Source organism: Perognathus longimembris, chromosome 1, assembly GCF_023159225.1.
Source record: "Perognathus longimembris pacificus isolate PPM17 chromosome 1, ASM2315922v1, whole genome shotgun sequence".
NCBI lineage: Eukaryota > Metazoa > Chordata > Mammalia > Rodentia > Heteromyidae > Perognathus > Perognathus longimembris.
Genome location: NC_063161.1, coordinates 45,733,375 through 45,753,920, shown reverse-complemented (window position 1 = coordinate 45,753,920; position 20,546 = coordinate 45,733,375). Strand labels below are relative to the sequence as shown.

At 47.7% G+C, this 20,546-nt stretch overlaps 2 protein-coding genes across 6 annotated transcripts; one reads left to right on the top strand and one right to left on the bottom strand.

Moving 5' to 3' along the window:
• The first annotated feature begins 410 nt into the window (after positions 1–410).
• Positions 411–6,533, top strand: LOC125363227 (transmembrane protein 198-like). Of its 5 annotated transcripts, none has more exons than XM_048362333.1 (5): positions 411–532; positions 1,918–2,177; positions 3,001–3,582; positions 4,761–4,924; positions 6,339–6,531. In XM_048362333.1, exons 2-5 carry the CDS (start codon positions 2,003–2,005, stop codon positions 6,399–6,401), a joined length of 984 nt encoding a protein of 327 aa, XP_048218290.1. In that variant the 5' UTR covers positions 411–532; positions 1,918–2,002; the 3' UTR covers positions 6,402–6,531. The 5 variants fall into 5 exon arrangements, with proteins under 5 accessions (XP_048218290.1, XP_048218282.1, XP_048218267.1 ...); XM_048362325.1 differs by lacking the exon at positions 6,339–6,531 and adding an exon at positions 5,054–5,669 and having other exon boundaries at positions 4,764–4,924; XM_048362310.1 differs by lacking the exon at positions 6,339–6,531 and adding an exon at positions 5,054–5,669.
• Positions 6,534–6,988: 455 nt separating this feature from the next.
• On the bottom strand, positions 6,989–16,495 carry Mmp19 (matrix metallopeptidase 19). Its single transcript, XM_048362289.1, has 9 exons — positions 16,153–16,495; positions 15,769–15,854; positions 13,572–13,702; positions 13,128–13,343; positions 11,448–11,693; positions 10,904–11,029; positions 9,213–9,377; positions 8,926–9,053; positions 6,989–7,898 (listed from the first exon to the last, which is right to left on the bottom strand). The coding sequence occupies exons 1-9, from the start codon at positions 16,240–16,242 to the stop codon at positions 7,464–7,466; spliced, it is 1,623 nt and encodes a 540-aa protein (XP_048218246.1). The 5' UTR covers positions 16,243–16,495; the 3' UTR covers positions 6,989–7,463.
• Positions 16,496–20,546: the final 4,051 nt, after the last annotated feature.

The following is a 20,546-nucleotide window of genomic DNA, read 5'->3' as shown; positions in this document are numbered from 1 at the left end:
TCCAATTCTCTGGGAAGTGGAAGAAACCAAACCGGAGCTAGGGGGTCGTTTGCACCCCAGTTAGGGCTTTGAGAGCTTCAAGTTGTCGACTCATCTTAAATGCATTGGAAACATTTCTCCAAATCTCCTGATGTGTCTCCCTAGACTTTTCTCTGCTGTGATTGGGGAGTCTCTGGCTCTGAACTAGAGCAGTAGGCAATCTGGGTTCCCCCTTCCCCCCCATACAGAGGGAAGGATTGGAGGGTCCCGCCCCGTGATGTCACCCCTCAAACACACACACACACACACACACACACACACACACACAATCCCCCTTCCTCCACCCCACCCCACCCCCACCTCCAAGACAGTTGCATTTAGTTCACTGGGCCACGACTTGCAAGAGTTTAGGGTGCAACGAGCAAGAGCGGCCCTACGAGTGCCGGCGGCCGACAATCACCCGGGCACCCTGGACCTCCGGGCAGGCTGGGATGCTGCTGGGGGTCTAGGGAAGCACTTCCACCCCTCTCCTCTTCTCAGCCCAGGCAGGGTGGTGAGTAGTTAACACCCCCCTCTCCCCCCAACTTCCCCCCTTGTTTAGGATCCCAGATTTTCCGAGCCAACCTTCAGTCTGTTAGGACTGACAAAAGACAGCTGAAGGAAAGTGCCTGCAAGTCACACTGCCCCATTCTCACAATATCCCAAGGGCCAGTTCTTCAGCCGGCTCTTTTCAGAATCTAAATTCAGATCCCACTGGCAGCCTAGACACTCCTAGGGGAAAGTAATGAGTAAGGAAAGTCCCATCAGTGTCCTGCAAGTGGGTACTGAGCTTTGGGGTGTCTGTGGGCAAGGCGGCTTGGTTATTCCTTGTGGAGCCATGCTTCCCCTTCTCCTTCCTTTCCACTTCCCCCAACTCCATCTCAGCTTGAAACCCAAGGCTTCAAACCCCTGTGACTGTTTCCACTTAATTCCTTGTCTCAAACTCTTTTAGTGTCTATTTTTTTCTTCCTTGGGGTTGGAGCAGCTGTCCTAAGACCCCACCATGACTCATTCTCTCCTCTTCTTCCTTCCTCTCCCCTTCCTATTTAACCCCACCCTTTCCATTTCCATGAGGTAGTATTGAGCTCCAGCGGCAGATGAGATAAACTTTTTAGCTGGAACAAGATGTTGAGACTTTTAGCATAACTTCAATGCCCTTATACTTCTCCCTTTACAGACCTAGGACTTCCTATTCCTCTAGCCCTGGAAAACTAGAGGATAGACAAAGCCTTATTGTCTTACAAGACTTTCACTTGTCTACGTTTTACTTTATATCCTTGGTTCAGAGGATGGGAAAAGCTCCCTTGTGCACAATCTTGAAGACTTCTTTACTTAACTACAACCAGGTCATCTTCCCTCCTGAAATTGGCCATTCTACAAAAGAAACATAGATAATCTTCAAGATTCATGGATTGCCAGATGCTGGTGGCCCACATCTGTAATCGTAGCTACTCAGGAGGCTGAGATCTGGGGATCACGGTTCCATGTAGGAAAGTCTGTGAGACTCTTATCTCCAGTTAACCACCAGAAAACTGGAAGTGGTGCTGTGGCTTAAGTATTAGAGTGCTAGCCTTGAGCTGAAGAGCTCAAGGACAATGCCCAGGCCCAGAGTTCAAGCCCCTCAACCACTACCACCACTAAAAAAAAAAAAAAAAAGATTCATGGATAGGGTTGGGAATGTGGCTTAGTGGTAGAGTGCTTGCCTAGCATACATGAAACCATGGGTTGGATTACTCAGAAAAAGCCAGAAGTGGTGCTGTGGCTCAAGTGGTAGAGTGCTAGCCTTGAGCAAAGGAAGCTCAGACACATTGCCCAGGCTCTGAGTTCAAGTCCCAGGACTAGCCAAAAAATAAAAAAGGTTCATAGATGCCTCAGTTCCTGCTCCGCATTCCCTTGCAGGTTTCCCAGCTACCTCAAGACATTTATGGATGGATGAAAGGAGCTGACACTAACCTCCCACTCTGTGACCACCTTCTCTTCGGCCATGGAGAAAACCTTGCTGCCCTTGACTCTGACATCTGACCCAAGGCCCTTTAATCAACAACTCTCAGAGCCTCCCAACTCAAGATGTGTCTTGGAGCCCCAGGACAATCCTGAACTGGCACCCACCCTGGTGTGTGCCCTTTGCTGCTGCTTTGGAATCGTCTACTGCTGCTTCGGTGAGGGCAGGGCCAAGGTCCTGGGAGGCAGCTGCCCACAACTGTTACCCTCAATGGGGGGAAACAGTTCTTCTTTGCTCCTGGTTCACCTTGCCTTCTCCATCAGGAAATGCCTACCTTCAGAGTGGCCTATACTACCCTTGCCAGCTTTATGTCCCCCCCCCTTGGCCCATTCCTCCAGCTGTCACCTCTGGCATTCTCTATCCTCCTTTCCCAACTCCATTTCCAAATTATCAAAACTCCACTATTTCAAAACTCTATTCCCAAATTATCTTTCATGCCTGAGGAAACACCTAGAAACCAGAACAAGTCTGTAGTCATTTCTTCCTGTGTGCCATCCCCTAATGGACCAGCTCTAGCCCTTCTTCCTATACTTATTCTCCTCAATACATCTATCTTACCTCCTGGCTTTCCCCTCCATCCCCTTACAGTTTCTTTTTTTTTTTTTTTTGGCCAGTCCTGGGCCTTGGACTCAGGGCTTGAGCACGGTCCCTGGCTTCTTCCCGCTCAAGGCTAGCACTCTGCCACCTGAGCCACAGCGCCCCTTCTGGCTATTTTCCATATATGTGGTGCAGGGGGAGAGCTTCATGTGTAGGAGGCAAGCACTCTTGCCACTAGGCCATATTCCCAGCCCCGCCTTACAGTTTCTGAATACCCTCCTTCCCTCCTGGAGCTTAACCCATCCCACCCCCTGCCTTGACGTCACCTTGGTTTGCTGCTCCCATCTTCTGCTCCTCTGATGACTGCTCCTCTCCTAATTTGCCCTAGCCATTCCTGTAGAGTCCTCTTTCTACCTTTCAGTACCTCCTACCTCTCTTCCCAGGCTACCGCTGCTTCAAGGCAGTGATGTTTCTCTCCGGCCTGCTGTCAGGAGCTCTGGTGATCTTCCTTCTGTGCCACAAGGAACGGGTGCTGGAGACACAGCTGAGCCTAGAGGTGACCGCAGGCATCGCGCTCGGCATTGGCCTCCTCTGTGGCCTCGTCACCATGCTGGTTCGAAGTGTTGGACTCTTCCTGACTGGTCTCCTGCTAGGCCTGACCATGGGCATTGGGATCCTGCTGGGCACTGAACCCATCTATCAACCACCCTCAGCCTGGGTGCCAGCGGGGGGACTGGTGGGACTGGCACTACTGGGAGCCCTGCTCACACTTCGGTGGTCACGTCCATTCACCATTCTGGGCACAGCTCTTCTGGGTGCTGCAGTGCTGGTGGCCTGTGCTGACTACTTCCTGGAGGGGCTGGCACTGGGTAGTCGGCTGGGCCAACGCCTGCAGGCACTTGCAGCCTTGCCTCCTCTCTGTTGGTATAGCTGGGTCTTATTGGGGACCTGGCCTGCCTTGGGAGCTCTTGGAGCCCTGGCCCAGTGGAAACTCGTGGCTGAAGAATATGGAGGCCATGCCAATGGTGAGTTAGTGCTGCAGTATGTAAACAGCCAACCTGTGCCTACTGGTGTCCTTACTTCGCAGACTTGAAGGGTTGGGGGGAGGGGAGAAACACTGGAAAGAGAATGGGAGGATATCTAAAATCAACAGGGAAGCTGAGCACTAGTGGCTTACACCTGTAATCCTAGGTAGTCAGGAGGCTGAGATCCGAAGATCTCAGTTCAAAGCTAGCCAGGGCAAGAAAGTCCATAAGACTTTTTTTTTTTTTTTTTTTTTTTTTTTTTTGCCAGTCCAGGGGCTTGGACTCAAGACCTGAGCACTGTCCCTGGCTTCTTTTTGCTCAAGGCTAGCACTCTGCCACGTGAGCCACAGCGCCACTTCTGGCCATTTTCTGTATATGTGGTGCTAGGGAATTGAACCCAGGCCTTCATGTCTATGAGGCAAGCACACTTGCCACTAGGCCATATTCCCAGCCTCCATGAGACTCTTATTGCCAATAAACCACCAGAAAATTGGAAATGGCACTGTGGCTCAAAGTGATAGAGCTCTAGCTTTGAACAGAAAAGCTCAGGAACAGCACCCAGGCCCTGAGTTCAAGCCCCATGACTGAATGAAAATAAATAAAATAAAAAATAAGATCAACAGGGCAGGACATGAAAGGAAAGTTAGAAGTTAAATAGCCAAGGGAGCTATAGGTAAGAGTGAGAAAACCAATTGTTGGGATACTGAGACTGCTATGAAATCAAAGGAGGATCCCAGAGAAACCAAAGAAGAAAAAGTAGAATTCCAAGCTGGGTGTCCATAGCTCATGCTTGTTCCCCTAGCTACTCAGAAGTCTGAGATCTGAGAGGATTGCAATTTAAAGCCAGCCTGGGCAGGAAAGTCTGTGAAATTATTGTTAACAATTAACACACACACACACACACACACACACACACACAGGTAGATCTGTGCCTTAAGTAGTTGAGCACCAGACTTGAACAAAAAGGCTCAGGGATAGCACCCAGACTCAGGTTCAAGTCCCAGTACCCCCCCCCAAAAAAAAAAATTCCAATAACTGAAGGGAGGTTGAGACTTGAGAAAAGCACAACAGGAAAGTCCAAGTGGATTTCTATGGAATGTGAGTCTGTTTAGGGTCGGGGATTTTCAGGCCCTAAAGAGGTAAAGAGCCTCTTTGAGTCTTTATTGCCCCTTCTCAAGCAGTGATCCTAAGCCACCAGCGAAGGCATTTCCAGCTCCTTCGGATCCCTCAGCAAGAGGCCAAGTGGCACCGGACCCCCTCCAGAGCAGGATTGTGTGAGGGCAGCTATTCGTGGCAGCTCCCTACCACCAATTCCCGGAGCCCTGCTGACAGTCTGGCACCTGTGAGTGGATGGATGGGACACCCTGGAGGGTTAGGGGCTGGATGAGGCAGAGGGCTTAGGGAAGGGTTAGGATAGGTAATAGCCAAGGTGTTCTAATCCAGGCCCTTCTTCTGTCCTGTACTCCTCCAGAGTTATCTCCAGAGTCTTCAGGAACACCATCTAGGACCAAGTACCCAGGCCACAGCCCCTCACATCATCTTGGACCTGGATTCTGACTATGGTTCCACTGTCCCCCTCACCTTGCCCTCTAGCTCCACCCAGACCTGAACTTAAGCATCCACTGATGCCCCCACCCTCCTGCCCTATTGAGGGCCTGGGAGTGCTAAGTGGAGAGGATCAGAGCCCTCAGGACTCACACAAATTCCCCACCTCTTGGCTTGAGAGTAGGACCTGTGCTCCAGATGAGTCCTTACAGGGATGCATTTCAGGGACAAGCAGCCAAGAGTCTTGTAGGGAGTGAGGGAGAGGGATGGAAATATAAGGACTTCTATCTAATAGAAATGCCTTGGTCCCTACAGAAACGTTTGCCTTAATTCCCTGCATACCAAGAGATCTTTTTGCTTTATACTACTGGGGGTTGAGCCCAGGGCCTTGTACATGCTAGACAAGCACTCTACCACTGAGCTACACACTTATCCCACCCCATGCCTTACAAATATTTATCTCTGTGTGCATCACAATGGTAAAATAAAAGATTGTATGTGTGCACGCGTGCATGCGTGCGCCAGTCCTGGACCTTGAGCTCCGGGCTTGGGCACTGTCCCTGAGCTTTTTTGCTTTCCCACTTGAGCCACAGCTCCACTTACAGCTTTTTTGTACTTTACAGGAGATAAGAGTTTCACGGAGCTTCCTGCCAAGGCAAGCTTCAAATTGAGATCCTCAGATCTTACACTTCTGAGTAGCTAGGATTACAGGCAAGCCACTTGCGCTCAGCTGAGGGGCATTTTGGGTTGTTGTTTTTAAGGCCCTATACAAAATATGGTGCTTCTTAAAGTATGTGGTAGGCTTTTAATGAGGAGAATGGCCCAGATAAACTTCAGGTGCTCCCTTATTAGGGCGTAATTGGGTTTCTGGTTGTTGTTTTTTCCCCCCAGACCCTATTGGTTCAAGCTGCCTTCTACCTCAGCACTATTCTCCATGGTGCCCTTTCTCTCTCATTGAGAGAAAATTATAGCACCTGCTTCCTATACCCACCTCCCCAAGAGCCGTCCTCACTCCAAAAAGAGTTATTGGCCCAAATGCCAGCCAGGGTCTCGCCATTTTTCCCAAAGAAGCCCGATCTTTAGGACTGCATGGGAGATAAATGCCTTCTCTGCCTCTTGCTGTGGGTGATACTCGCTTCCTCCTTAACCAAAATTTTGTTCCAGCCACTAATTCATTCTAATTCTTCTCCACTCTGACTTTCCTGTCCAAGGTCTGTTCCCTGGTTTCCCAGACAGCACGAAGACAGATCCCTCCCTGGACAGCAAAGTTATGATGGGAGGGAGGAAGAACATGGGATCATGTGAATAAAATGACACTGAAAACTCCACCAGGGAGACTGGTTTCTACTGTTGCTGCTCTTTTGTTTTTCTGTCCTTCAAAACAAAGAGGTAACCAGGCTCTGGTGCCTGGCTCTCATACCTATAGTCCTTTTTATTCAGGAGACTGAGATCTGAGTATGGAGGTTCAAAGCTAGCCTGGGCAGAAAAGTCCCTAAGACTCTTATCACACACACACACACACACACACACACACACACACACACACACACACACACACACACACACACCCATAAGTGGAGCTATGGCTCAAGTGGTAGAGCATTGGTCTTAGCAAAAAAGCTCAGAGAGAACACCCAGGCCCTGAGTTCAAGATTCAGAACTGGCAAACACAGGGTCCAAACAGACACAGGTGGCTCATGCCTGTAATCCTATCTACTCAAGAGACTGTGATTTGAGAATCGTGGTTCAAAGACAGGCAGGGCAGGAAATCTGTGAGTCTCTTTATCTCTAATTAACCAGCAAAAATCTCAGGCCCTGAATAGAAGCCCCAGTACTGGCACACAAAAAAATGAAATAAAAAGAACACAAGGTTAGCCTTTATTAAATTGCTTGGCACGTCATATATAAATATCACATTTAATGCAACAACCCTGCAGGGCTGAAATTAACCGAATTTTGCAAATGGGGAATTCCAAGGTTCAACAAGATTGCCCAGAGTCACAAGCAAGTAAATGTAATTCTCAAGGATTCCAAAGCCCTTGCTCATTTTTTATAGCCATTAATTTGCCCAGGAAGAACATGACTCAGCCTCCCCAGCTGTTGCCTCCAGACAGCTAGCAGTTTAATTGACATCCCCCCCCAACCATTGTCCACCCGCAGATGACAATTGGAAGTGCTATTTTTGATGAGGAGGAAATGGATGGAGCTGGGGACTTAATTATATTTCCCAGAAGGAAAAGAGCCCAGGAAAATGGTGGTCAAAGGCATGGGGTCCATGGTTCATGCTTGTACTGTAGCACCTGCATGTTTCTCCTGAACAGACATTTGATTAGGCCTTAGGTCTCTTGAAGGGTGACATTAGAAGGGCGCAAAAGGCTGGTAGAGTCAGTAGCTGAAGGGATCATGTCCCAGATTGAGTCTGTGGGTGTGTGCTCATGGTTCAAAGTAGTGGCCATGGCTGAAGGAGTGCTCTCCAAGGTCGTGCCTGGGGTTGAGGAAGTGGTGGCCCCAACTGATGGGATAGTGACTGGAGTCTGGGGACCACAGTGCATCCAGTTGCGGGCAATATTTTGGGGGTAGCCTTTCTCCACTCGAAGCTGCCGGTTGAGGCGCCAGTACTCTTTTCCCTTGAAGAAGTAGACTCGACCATCCCGCCAGCTCATAGCAGCAGAGGGCTGGTCTGGCACTCCAGTAAACAACTCCTTGATTGGTTTGGGGTAGCGGCTGAAGTCAGTTTGTGCCAGTTCATCCCACTGCCAGTACCCTGAGCCCTAGTAAATGGAGAGAAGAAGATAATGAAAGAGCTTAGATACGGAATGTGGCCTAGTGGTAGAGTGCTTGCCTAGCATGCATGAAGTCCTGGGTTCGATTCCTCAGCCCCACATATACAGAAAAAGCCAGAAGTGGCAATATGGCTCAAGTAGTAGAGTGCTAGCCCTGAGCAAAAAGAAGCCAGGGACAATGCTCAGGCCCTGAGTTCAAGCCCCACGACTGGCAAAAAAAAAAAAAATGAAAGAGCTTAGGTAGCCAGGTGTTGGTAGCTCACACATGTAATCTTAGCTACTGACAAGGCTGAGATCTGAGGATCAGAGTTCAAAGCCAGCCCAGGCAGAAAAGCCTCTTATCTTCAACTAACCACCAGAAAACCAGAAAACTAGAAGTGGCACTGGTGGCTCAAAGTGGTAGAGCACTATCCTTGAGCAAAATGGTTCAGGGGCATTGTCCAGGCCCTCCTGAGTTCCAGACAAGGAAAGAGAGAGCGAGAGAGAAAGAGAGGGAGAGAGAGAGAGAGAGTTAGGGAGGCAGGGAGGGAGGAAGGGAGGGAGAGGGGAAGGGAGGGGAAGGAAGGAAGGAAATAGAGATAGAAAGAAGGAAAGAAAAGAAAGAAGGAGAAAAGCCAGGTGTCAGTGGCTCACACCTGTAATCCTAGCTACTCAGGAGGCTGATATCTGAAGATTGCAGTTCAAAGCCAGCCTAGGCAGGAAAGTTTGTGAAACTCTTATCTCCAGTTAATCACCAGAAAACCAGAAGTAGAGCTGTGGCTTAAGTGGGTAGTGCTGTGGCTCAAGTGGTAGAGTACTAGCCTTGACTGAAGAGCTCAGGGACAGCACCAGAGTACAAGCTCCACACCGACCAAAAAAAAAAAAAAAAAAAAAAGGAAGGAAGAGAGAGAGAAAGAAGGAGCTTAGGGGCTTAGGGAACCCCCACTGTAGCTGTAGAAGGTCATCCTATCTTTCCTTCTCAATATGTGGTAGCCCACCCCTCAAAAGGGATGTGTCCTTGTTTTGAATTTTATACCTTAAAGAGGAACACCTTTTGGTTCAGAGGCCAATAGAGAGCAGCATCCAGGTTGGGTTCTACCCTGTTCAGTTTCTTGGGGAAGCCAGGAGACATCTTGAAGTTAACGTAGCGCCACACCTTGTTTCCTGAGAGTGTGGAAGAAGAGCAAGTCGCCTGTCAGGTGGACTTCTGAAATCTCTCTAGTCCATCCTGTCAGAAAGTTCTCAGCTCTTCCGCACTTTTAAGGTTTCCTTTTGATGAAAGCCATCCCCAGATCAGACACTGCGACTAATTCGTCCCCTTACCCTTAAAGAAGTGAATCCATTGAGTTCGAGGAGAGTACACGGCAGCATCCAGGTTTCCTGGAAGACCTTCCCAAAGGGCAGATACTCGGAATAAGGGCCCCAGCCCTGTATTTGTCACAGTCCACACGTAGTCCCCCTTGAAAGCATATGTCTTCCCATGGGGCCCTGAGAACAAAGGTATGCCAACAAGTGAAAAAGACATGGTCAAAAAGAAAAAGACGTGGTATCACAGGTGGATAATAATCTGAACCCTCCCCCATCCCAGGATGATTTTCTTTTTCATTCTTCCTTTTTTGTTGTTGTTGTTGTTGTTGTTGTTGTTGGTCATGGGGCTTGAACTCTGGGCTGGGTGCTGTCCCTGCGCTCTTCAGCTCAAAGCTAGTGCTCTACCAGTTGAGTCACAGAGCCACTTTTGGTTTTTCTGGTGGTTACTTGGAGGTAAGATTTTCACAGACTTTCCTGCCCAGGTTGGCTTTAAATTACAATCCTCAGATCGCAGCCTCCTGAGTAGCTAGGATGACAGGGGTAAACCATGGGTACCTGGCCAGGCTAATTTTCTTGTGCATATGCTGATACTGGGGCTTGAACTCAGTTTGAGCACTTATCTCTTTTACTCAAAGCTAGCATTCTACCACGTAAGCCACCGCTCCACTTCTGGCTTTTTCTTGGTTAACTGGATATAAAAATTTTCTTATGGGCTTTCCTGCCTGGGCTGGTATTGAACAGTGATCCTCAGATCTCAACTTCTTGAGTAGCCTCAGGCCAATTCTTAAAAAAAATTAATTTGGAGGCTGAGAATGTGGCTTAGTGGAAGAATGCTTGCCTAGCAAGCATGAAGTCCTAGGTTCGATTCCTCAGCACCACATACACAGAAAAAGCTAGAAGTGGCAAAAGGTGGAGTGCTAGTCTTGAGCAATAAAGAAGCCAGGGATGGCTGGGAATATGGCCTACTGGCAAGAGTGCTTGCCTCATATACATGAAGCCCTGGGTTCAATTCCCCAGCACCACATATATAGAAAATGGCCAGAAGTGGTGCTGTGGCTCAAGTAGTAGAGTGCTTTCCTTGAGCAAAGAGAAGCCAGGGACAGTGCTCAGGCCCTGAGTCCAAGGCCCAGGACTGGCAAAAAATAAAATAAAATAAAATTTTAATTCAACTGGGCACAATAGCTCAGGGAACAGCACCCAGTCCCTGAGTTCAAGCCCCAAGATGAACAACAAAAATTAGAAAAAAATTAATTCAGGGAGAAATTTTAAGGTAGAGGATGATCCAGTGTTCAGCCCTTTTTGTTTAGAGGCTTTGCGTTTTGATTCACTCAACAAAACAAAAGCACTGCAGACAGTGGCTCTTCCTCCAGGACCTCAGACCTTCCGCCCAACCCCCACGGAATGGCTTCCAAGTTCTTCTACACAGAGGCAGAGCCTTCCCTACCAGAGATTCCCAGGCCAGTCCATCTGGTTGCATTTCCAGATCTTCTCTAATGGCCCTTGTTATGGTGGCATCCTTGGCAAATTCTTACCTGGCCCTCTTTTCATTTGATCCTAAATCCTCCCTTTTCCTGTCACATGGCTTCTTCCATGCACCAATGACTACCTGTAACTGAATCTCAATTGCTCATACTACAGTCCCATTGAACCAGGCCTTGGTATCTGTAGGCTGCTCTGATTGCCAGGCTGCTAGAGAAGGATCTTACCCAGCATCATGGCATCCAGTTCACTGTTGCAGGGGTTTGGCATGGGACCAGGCTCTGTAGGCACGGGGGGTACAGTGGGCACCCCTGTTTCTTCGTCTTCATCCCCGATCTCTGGGGTCTTTTTGCCTGCAAAGTGAAGTGATGCTTTTGAGGAAAAGAAGTCATCAAACATGGCCTCCCATGAGCTCTGCTCAATAGCCCCATAGAGAAGGATAAAGGGAATCCTAGCAAGTTTTCTTTTGTAGAAGACAATATCTTATTGATATCAGCAAAAGATACATTTTTCATTTTGAGAGGCACCTGAAAGGCAGAAGGAGGTTTGCTAGAATGTGCATTCTCTTATCTCCAAGAATAGGAATGAAGGAAGGGAATCTTGGAAGGAAGATTAGACATAAAAGAGTCAGAAGGAAACAGTTCCTGAAATTGAAGAAGTCTGAAGAACTAGGTGAAGAAAGAGGAAGAAGTCATTTCTCTGTCAGCATCTTCCAGCCCACAGACATGCTAGTTAGATTGCCCCTTGTGCTCACTCAAGAAAGAGCCTGACCATAGAGAGCCTGGATCCCAGCCACGTCATCTGGGTGCAGCTTGAAGTAGGGGCGGTAGCCAGCATAGACAGGAGCCATGAGTGCCTGAGTGTATCGTGAGTGCCCAAGTCCCAGGGCATGACCCAGTTCATGGGCTGCAATGATACGCAGGTTCACCCCCCGATAGGTTCCCTCAGTCCAGAATTCATCTTCATCAAAGTGCACACTGCCAAGCTCTGGGATGTCAGCATGAGCCAGAACCTTCCCTGAACAAAAGCAAAGGTAGACAGGAAAGAGGTTGAAAGTTACTATGTTAGAGCATACTTTGCCTGGTATAAACTCTAATTACTCCTTCCCCTTAGAATTCTTCCTGGATACATTCACTATTTTTGTTTGTTTTTTATGTTTCATTGTGATTTCCCTGTGTTTACCCTGTTCTATCAGGGATGGCCATCACAGTTCCTTAATGTCCCCTGTCACTCCTTTCTCTGGCTCATTCCTCTCTCAGGCTCATTCCTCTCTCAGGTATCTTTTACCTTTTTTTTACCCCCTGTCCTGGGAATTGAACTCATGGCCTGGGTACTGTCTCTGAGCCTCAGGCTAGCGCTCTACCACTTGAGCCAGGGCACTACTTCTGTTTTTTTTTTTCCTAAGTAGTTTATTGGAGATAAGCCTCATGGACTTTCTTGCCCAGGCTGGCTTCAAACTGTTATCCTCAGATCTCAGCCTCCTGAGTAACTAGGATTACAGGAATGAGCTACTGTGTCTGGTTTTTTTGTTTGTTTGTTTAAGTGCTAGTACTGGGGCTTGAACTCAGGGCCTGGACAATGTCCCTGAACCTCTCTTACTCAAGGCTAGCACTCTACCACTTGAGCCTCAGCTCCACTTCCAACTTTTTTGGTGGAGATAAGAGTCTCAGACTTTCCTGCGTGAGCTGACTTTGAACCATGATCCTCAGATTTCAGCCTCCTAAATAGTTAGGATTATAGGTGTGGCTCACCAGCACTTAACAGCCTTATGCTCTTGCCTGGCTTTTTTGCTCAGGGCTGTTGCTCTACCACTTGAGTCACAACTCCACTTTCAGCCTTTTGCTAGTTAATTGGAATTAAGAATCTCATGGATTTGTCTTCCTAGGCTACCTTAGAACCTCAATCCTCAGGTCTCAACCTCCTGAGTAACTAGGATTACAGAGCTTGAGCCACCAGTCCTGGCTCAAGCATTTCTTGATAGAAGAACTTAAGCCACTGGTGGGAGACATAAACTCTAAAGTGGGGGCTTGGTAAGGTCCTAGATAGGTGACCAACTACTAAGGAATACTGGAAGTGGGTCAGAGAGTATAGGTGCACATGGACATAAAGAAGAACCTGAACATTTAGGCTCCAGAGTCCTGGCTCCAGAAGACAGAGATAATCTGGGTACTGGGTGGCTCATGCCTGTAATTTCAACTACTCAGGAAGCTGAGATCTGAGGATCACAGTTCAAAGCCAGCCCAAGCAGGAAAGTCTGTGAGACTCTCATCTCCAATTAACCACCAGAAAACCCGAAGTGGTGATGTGGCTCAAAGTGGTAGAGTGCTAGTCTTAAGCAAAAGAGTTCAGGGACAGCACCCAGGCCCCCATTTTAAATTCTACAACAGACAAACAACAACAATAATAATAACTTAGATTTCTGTAAGGTAAGAGCTGAGAACTGGCACCTACCAGGCCCATCAAAGGTATTGGAGCAGTAAGGACTTTGTCGGCCATGGAAAGACAGCCGAATGTCAGCCCAGCCAGCTTGCACTTCTCGGAAGCTCAAAGGAGCCACATTACTCCAGTACCTAAAAGCTTGAAGCAGGGCTGCACGGGCTTTATAGGTTGAGATGGTAGAGGGCAGGTTCAAGATGCGAAAGGTTAGGTGCTTCTTTCTCCAGCGGCCTGGTAATGAGCCAGAAAATAGATTAGAAACAAAGATCCTTCTGTGAATTAGAGAGCCAGATCTTTCTCCCAATGACAGAGAGCTCTCCAGCCCCTCTAACATACAATAACCAAATAATCACTAGGTGATCAACCACCCAGTCAATACTGAGCTGGCGCAGGCCTTGACATTCATGCCAGTGCCACATTAACCTCTCTTCTCCCTCCCTTGCCAGGCTCAGTCCTCACCCAAAAGCAGGTATTTAAGAGTCTTCTGGTTGAAGGGATCCTCCAAACCACAGCGAGGCTGCCTCATTCGAGCCCTTGTGGCCTCATCCAGTTGCCCAGACACTGGAAGCTCAGATGCTTCCTGAAAAGCTCTAGAAAGGGGAAAGGGGGTGAGTTCACCAGGGCAGGTAAATCTGGACTGTCAAGGGACTGGGGCTAGCTCTTCTGTGTCCTGCTGCCCAAAGTAGAGACCAAGATAGGCGCAGAATCTTTGAAACTGATGGGGTTACTCCACCTTCCAATGGTCATAAATGAGACTTTCTTTTTTCTGTAGAAATGGCAACATGCATCAACTTCAACTTTCCATTTTCAGTATTTTTTGAGTGAGATTGTCCTCAGGTATAGCCTTCCTCCCACTACTAAACTTTCTAGACTTCTCCCGCTCTGGGGGTGTATCTGGGGCCCCTGTTCTTAAGTCTCTCAGCAATGTTCCCACCAGAAGGCCTGCCCTCCCTAGGCCTTCTCCCCTCCTGACTGTATACACTTCCCAGATCAGCCTGCTCCTGGGCAATTTCACCCATCTATGGACTGGTATAGGGCCTGTGGACATTTCAAGGACCTCGACATTTCTAAAAGGATAAAGAAAAGCAGCCAGGTATTCTTGTCTGTAATCCAAACTACTCAGGAGGGGGCTGGGAATATGGCCTAGTGAAAAGCCCTGGGTTCAATTCCTCAGCACCACATATATAGAAAAAGCTGGAAGTGCTGCTGTGGCTCAAGTGTTAGAGTGCTAGTCTTGAGCAAAAAGAAGCTAGGGACAGTGCTCAGGCCCTGAGTTCAAGCCCCAGGACTGGCAAAAAACAAACTATTCAGGAGATTGATATTTGATGATTGTGATAGGAAGCCAGTGGGCAGAAGTTTGTGATACCATTATTTCAAATTTACCAGTAAAAAAGCTAGAAGAAGAGGTGTGGCTCAAGTGGTAGAGGGTCTGGCCCTGCATGAAGCCAAAGTACTGATCCACAAAAAAAGAAAAAAAAAACCCACAACTAAATGTCTAAATTAATTAAATGTCCAAAAGGTACCATCATGTCAACAACTCAATTCATAGTGGTTATTTTGTTCTGTTTTTTTTTTTTTTTTTTTGCCAGTCCTTGGGCTTGAACTTAAGGCCTGGGCACTGTTCTTGGGCTTCTTTTGCTCAAGGCCAGTGCTCTACTACTTAAGCCACAGCTCTACTTCTGGATTTTTCTGTTTATCTGGTACTGAGGAATCAAACTCAGGGCTTCATGCATGCAAGGCAAGCACTGTACGACTAAGCCACATTCCCAACCCATTTGATTCATCATTTTGTATGTGAACTATACGAAAACATGGATATAGGGCTAGGAATATGGCCTACTGGTAGAGTGCTTGACTCATATACATGAAACCCTACATTCAATTCCTCAGCACCACAAATATAGAAAAAGCCAGAGTGGCACTGTGGCTCAAGTGGTAGAGTGCTAGCCTTGAGCAAAAAGATGCCAGGGGCAGTGCTCAGGCCCTGAGTTGAGGCCCCAGGACAGTAGGAGGAGGAGGTGAGGAGGAGGAGGAGAGGAGGAAATGTGGAGTCTCTGAAGGAATGTTCCAGGCCTAGGAGGAGTCAATAACTGTGCTTTCCTTCCTTCCTTTTTTCTTTCCATCCTTCTTTCCTTTTTTTTTCTTTCTTGTTTTCTTTTCTTTTGACACAGGACTTGCTATGTAACACAGGAGGGCCTTGAACTCTCCCTGTACCTGCCTTGGCCTCTGAGCACCACCATACCAAAATTTGTGCTCATCATCTTCAATCCCTGCCTCAACCCATGCACTTTTTTTTTTTTTTTTGGCCAGTCCTGGGCCTTGGACTCAGGGCCTGAGCACTGTCCCTGGCTTCCTTTTTGCTCAAGGCTAGCACTCTGCCACTTGAGCCACAGCGCCACTTCTGGCCATTTTCTGTATATGTGGTGCTGGGGAATAGAACCCAGGGCCTCATGTATAGGAGGTAAGCTCTCTTGCCACTAGGCCATATCCCCAGCCCCAACCCATGCACTATTATTTTAACAATGATAGCACCCATCTAACAGATCCTCAGCGTGACTTCGGTCAGGCAGAGGTGGGCCTGGGGAGAGGAAGCTTTGAGCAAAAAAGAAATCGTTGAGACTTCAACTATGAAAGCAAGTGCGTTTTGACCTCTCACCTCAGAGCCTCCATGACATCTTCTGGGCTGAAGTCATCAGGTCCTTCTAGAGGTTTCTGTAAGTATCCATACTGCAACAGGTAATCCTGTAATAAGGGAGTAGAGACAAGCAGAGTAAAAATGGGTTAGTCATAGAGTAAACCTTCCAAATGACCTCACAGGCCCATCCCAAGAAGAGGAGAACAGATATGGGAGGGATAAAGGAAAAGTGTGTTGGAGAAGGGGCTTAGGTGAAAAGAGGGGAACGCATAAAGGGAGTGGGCAGGATAGATCATGGAACAGAAGAAGGAAAAGAAAGGCAGGCAGGATGGAGATCAAAGAGACTCTGGTGTAGGAACCCCTGTAACTCCCCTGGCCTGGGACCTTCTTTCCCAAGGGACTCACCAAAGCTGCCTCCTTCTCTGCAGGCCCCAGGGCCCGGCCTGAGACTGTCATAGGGAGTAAGAGGCCCAGCCACAGCTGCTGCCAGTTCATGGTCCCACAAGGTAAGAGTGCCAGAGTCTGTCCTTGTTCTCTGAACTGAGATTTCTGGGAGTCTGAGGAAGCAGTTAGACAGGGGGTTCTTACCCCCAGCTGTCTTCACTGTTAGACTCTGGTCCTCTTTATGAAACAACTGAGGGGGATGGGGGGTGGCAATGGGGAGGTGACTCAGCCCAGGGATGTGTTGCAATTCACCATTAACCCTTGCCCTACCAGAGGGCAAAAGCCCCAAAGAGCCCCTGACAACCCTCTTTTCCCTCAATGTCCTCTACTGGACACCAGATGACTTTCTGAACTGCTCCAGTGAACTTCCCAGCAAGATGAGAAGTAAAATCTCTGAAGATCAGAATAGGATCAGAGTTACCTTGTGGAGATGGACATTCCTGTATCCCAGGGAAACTTATCTGCTCTGGAATAAGAAAATTAATTAAAAGCAAAGAGGTAGGAGACAGCTGAGGTAGCTTGGGTTTCAAGTGAAGGGACTAAGGGGGAGGTTCATTTCTTCTCCTCCAAGATCAAGTAGAAATTAATTAATTATTTAATTTTTATTTAGAGACAAGGTCTTATTATGTGGTCCTGGTTGGTCTGGAACTCATGATCCTCCAGCCTCAGCCTCCTAAGAGCTGGGATTAGAGGCCTGCACCACTACTACAGGCTCAAGAATACTACTACTGCCTCCAGAAAAACTGGGATTACAAGCACCACTCCTGGCTATTTCTCTCTCTCTCTCTCTCTCTCTCTCTCTCTCTCTCTCTCTCTCTCTCTCTCTCTCTCTCTCTCTCTCATACACACACACACACGCACACACGCACATGCAGAGAGAGAGAGTGTGTGTGCGTGTGCGTGTGTGTGTGTGTGTGTGTGTGTGTGTGTGTGTGTCCTGGGGGTTGAAGTCAGAGCCTGGGCACTGTCCGTTAGTTTTTGTGCTCAAGGCTTGCACTCTACCACTTGAGCCACAGCTCCACTTCTGGCTTTTTGGTGATTACTTGAAATGAGAGTCTCACAGAGTTTCCTGACCATGCTGGCTTCGAAATACAATCCTCAGATCTCAGCCTCCTGAGTAGACTTGGCTACTTTTTATAACATTATGTGGTGAAACAGAGAGAGAAACTTGAACAAGGACATGGAGCCTGACCTATATTCAAATTCCTCTGATGACCCCATAACATGTTCTCTGTCGGACACATTAACTTTTTTTTTTTCTTTTGTGCCTGTACTGGGGCTTGAACTCCATGTCTAGGTGTTATCCCTGAGCATTTTATGCTCAAGACTACCCTCTACCACGTGAGCCACAGCTCCACTTCCAGCTTTTTAGGTGGCTAATTGGAGATTAGAGTATCATAGACTTTCCTGCCTAGGCTGGTTTCAAATCACAATTCTCAGATCTCAGCCTCCTAAGTAGCTAGGATTACAGGCGTGAGCACCCAGCTCATACCTTAAAGGTTTGTTCTTTGTGTAGTTAGGAGCCACTGTAGCCTCCACTAGGACTTATGCAACATTTGCACATTGTTCAAACGCACAGTGAAGTAGGCATAGGAAAGCGGAGAGGGTTACTAAACTCATATTCTCAGTAAGACCTTACTTGTGAGCCCTTCCCTATACGCCAGGTTGAAAGGCTAGGAGGCCACAGAGGAGCCCTTACTCTCTAGGATCAAAGTGGCGGATACTCCTGATTCATCTTCTGCCCTCAGTGGTTTCATGACTCACCCAGTACCCACTGGGTAACAACTGGGTGACTAAATCCCAAATGACCAGAGACAGAGAACCTCTGAGTAAGGATTGGTACAGGCTCTCAGCATGCTGGTGCACCCAGGAAATGAAGGAGTTTGGGACACAGCTTCTGTTCTGCCCCTTATAGGGCTCTTTCTCATCCCTTTTCTCTATCTTGGTGCCCCCTACCCTATCATGCCCACTGCCACAGAAGGCCTTAGAGGTGGAACCACATTTTAGAAATGAAGGAGCCAGAAAATGGGAGAACAAAATTCTAAAAGTTGCCAAATAATTTATTATTTAAATCTCAGTAATACCCCTGTCTATTGGTCTTTTGACAGAATTAATAAGGCTCTAATAAATAGCTTTGGGTCACATAGCTAGAAGCAGGAGAGTCATGGACTCTATGATCTTTGTAGCATACAGCTCTTCAGCCTCTGGGGGGTTTCCACAGACACCCAAACAACCGCCCCCCCCAAGAGCTGCAGGTGGTTCATGTATGCAAGGACTGCATGACTAATTCTGCACACACCAAGCGTCATGACTACGCCTGCCACGAGCTCCCACCACTGACCCAGCTCTTTTTTCCTTCAGTATTTGTCATCTCTCACCAGGGGAGATGCAGGTGTGTGTACAAAGGGTTAGTAATCAGCTTGTCCCAAAAAAGAAAACTTGACTTTGAGAGAAGTAACTCCCAGATTGTTTGATTTGCTTGTTCCTTTCCTGCAAGCTGGTTCCCCTCTTTGTCCACACATTATGGCAGGAGAGTTTGTGGAGAAGTTGTTTTTATTTGTGTCTTTCTGTTGAAATGGTGTCATGAAAACTTTATTGCTTAAGCTGGAACCTCAGTCCTCCTGATCTGTCTCCTGAGCAGCTAGGATTACACATGTGAGCAAAGGTGCCTGGCTTGTAGAAGGGTTTGTTGTTTTCGTGCCAGTCCTGGAGCTTCAACTCAGGGCCTAGGTGCTGTCCCTGAGATTTTTTGCTGAAGGCTAGAGTTCTACACTCAATCCACAGCTCCACTTCCAGCTTTTTGGTAGATAATCGGAGAGAAGAGGCACATGGACTTTTTTTTTTTTTTGGGGGGTGGGGGGCCAGTCCTGGGCTTGGACTCAGGGCCTGAGCACTGTCCCTGGCTTCTTTTTGCTCAAGGCTAGCACTCTGCCACTTGAGCCACAGCGACACTTCTGGCCATTTTCTGTATATGTGGTGCTGGGGAATTGAACCCAAGACCTCATGTATACGAGGCAAGCACTCTTGCCACTAGGCCATATCCCCAGCCCCTCATGGACTTTCTTGCCCAGACTGGTTTTGAACTGTGATCCTTATATTTCAGCCTCTTGAGTAGCTATGATTACAGGCATAAGCCACTTGTGCCTGGCTAGAAATATACATATATTAAAAAAATTTTTTTCAGGTCATGGAGCTTGAACTCAAGGCCTGGGTGCTGTCCCTGAGCTCTTTTGCTCAAGGATAGCACTCTACCACTTCCAGGTTTCTGGTATTAATTGGAGATAAGAGTCTCATGAAGTTTTGCCCAGGCTGGCTTTGAACTCTGATCCTCATATCTCAGCCTCCTGAGTAGCTATTGGTGCTTGAGCTATTGGTGTCCCACCTAGAAATATTTTTGATTACTTCTGAGAGTACTTTCTAATGATAACTGCTATGAGTGGAGATGTGTGTATACAGATTTTCAGGACCTCAAAAAACCAATCTCTGGGGCTGGGAATATGGCCTAGTGGTAGAGTACTTGCCTAGCATGCATGAAGCCCTGGGGTTGATTCCTCAGTACCACATATATAGAAAAGGCCGGAAGTGGTGCTGTGGCCCAAGTGGTAGAATGCTAGCCTTGAGCAAAAAGTAACCAGGGACAGTGTTCAGGCCCTGAGTTCAAGCCCCAGGACTGGCAAAAATTTTAAAAATTAAAAAAAAAATCTTCACATTTAAAAAAGAAAGAAACCAATCTCTCTCCTCTTTCTGTCTTTTTCTCTCCCTCTCCTTTTCCCTCTCTCCCCCTCCTTCTCTTTCTCTCACAGGGTCTCAGCTATATAAGGCCATGATGGCCTTATAGCCCTGATCCTCTTCAGACTCCCAAAGACTCCCAAAGGCTAGGATTATAAACCATGCCTGGCTATCAGCCATCTTTGCCCTGTGGAGGTGAGCAGAGGATGGACATTCTAGTATATGAAGGCCAAGTTCAGTGAGGCTGAAAAGCAGTAGCTTGTTAAGTATGCTGCAGGACCAGGGCTCATTCCTCAGTACTGCAAACACATACACACATAAATGGCAAATCTTGGGCCTGAAACTAGAAACTGTAGGAATGAAAAAATGTGAGTTTGGACTAAGTGAAGCCTGATCAGAACTTGCTCTGGAAATAGAAAAAGGTAGGAGGGAGTTCCACTGGTTTGTTTTCCCACAAAACCCTGAGAGGGTCTGGAGAAAGAGAGCTTTCCCTAGATGATGGGGTTGAGCTCTTCAGACCGTTACTTGGAAACCTCTGTTTTTAGGAGTACTTTCTTACCCCATACCCAAACACATTCCTTTAATTAGTCATAAGTTCCTAGAAACATATGGGAATTGAGGGCCAG

Coding starts and splice junctions, on each gene's coding strand:
- LOC125363227 (XM_048362310.1), top strand. CDS start 2,003: ATGGAGAAAACCTTGCTGCCCTTGACTCTGACATCTGACCCAAGGCCC. Junction 2,178..3,000: donor AATCGTCTACTGCTGCTTCG/GTGAGGGCAGGG, acceptor CTCTCTTCCCAG/GCTACCGCTGCTTCAAGGCA. Junction 4,925..5,053: donor CTGCTGACAGTCTGGCACCT/GTGAGTGGATGG, acceptor GTACTCCTCCAG/AGTTATCTCCAGAGTCTTCA.
- Mmp19 (XM_048362289.1), bottom strand. CDS start 16,242: ATGAACTGGCAGCAGCTGTGGCTGGGCCTCTTACTCCCTATGACAGTC. Junction 11,030..11,447: donor TGGGATCCAGGCTCTCTATG/GTCAGGCTCTTT, acceptor TTCACTTTGCAG/GCAAAAAGACCCCAGAGATC. Junction 7,899..8,925: donor AAAAGGTGTTCCTCTTTAAG/GTATAAAATTCA, acceptor TCCATTTACTAG/GGCTCAGGGTACTGGCAGTG.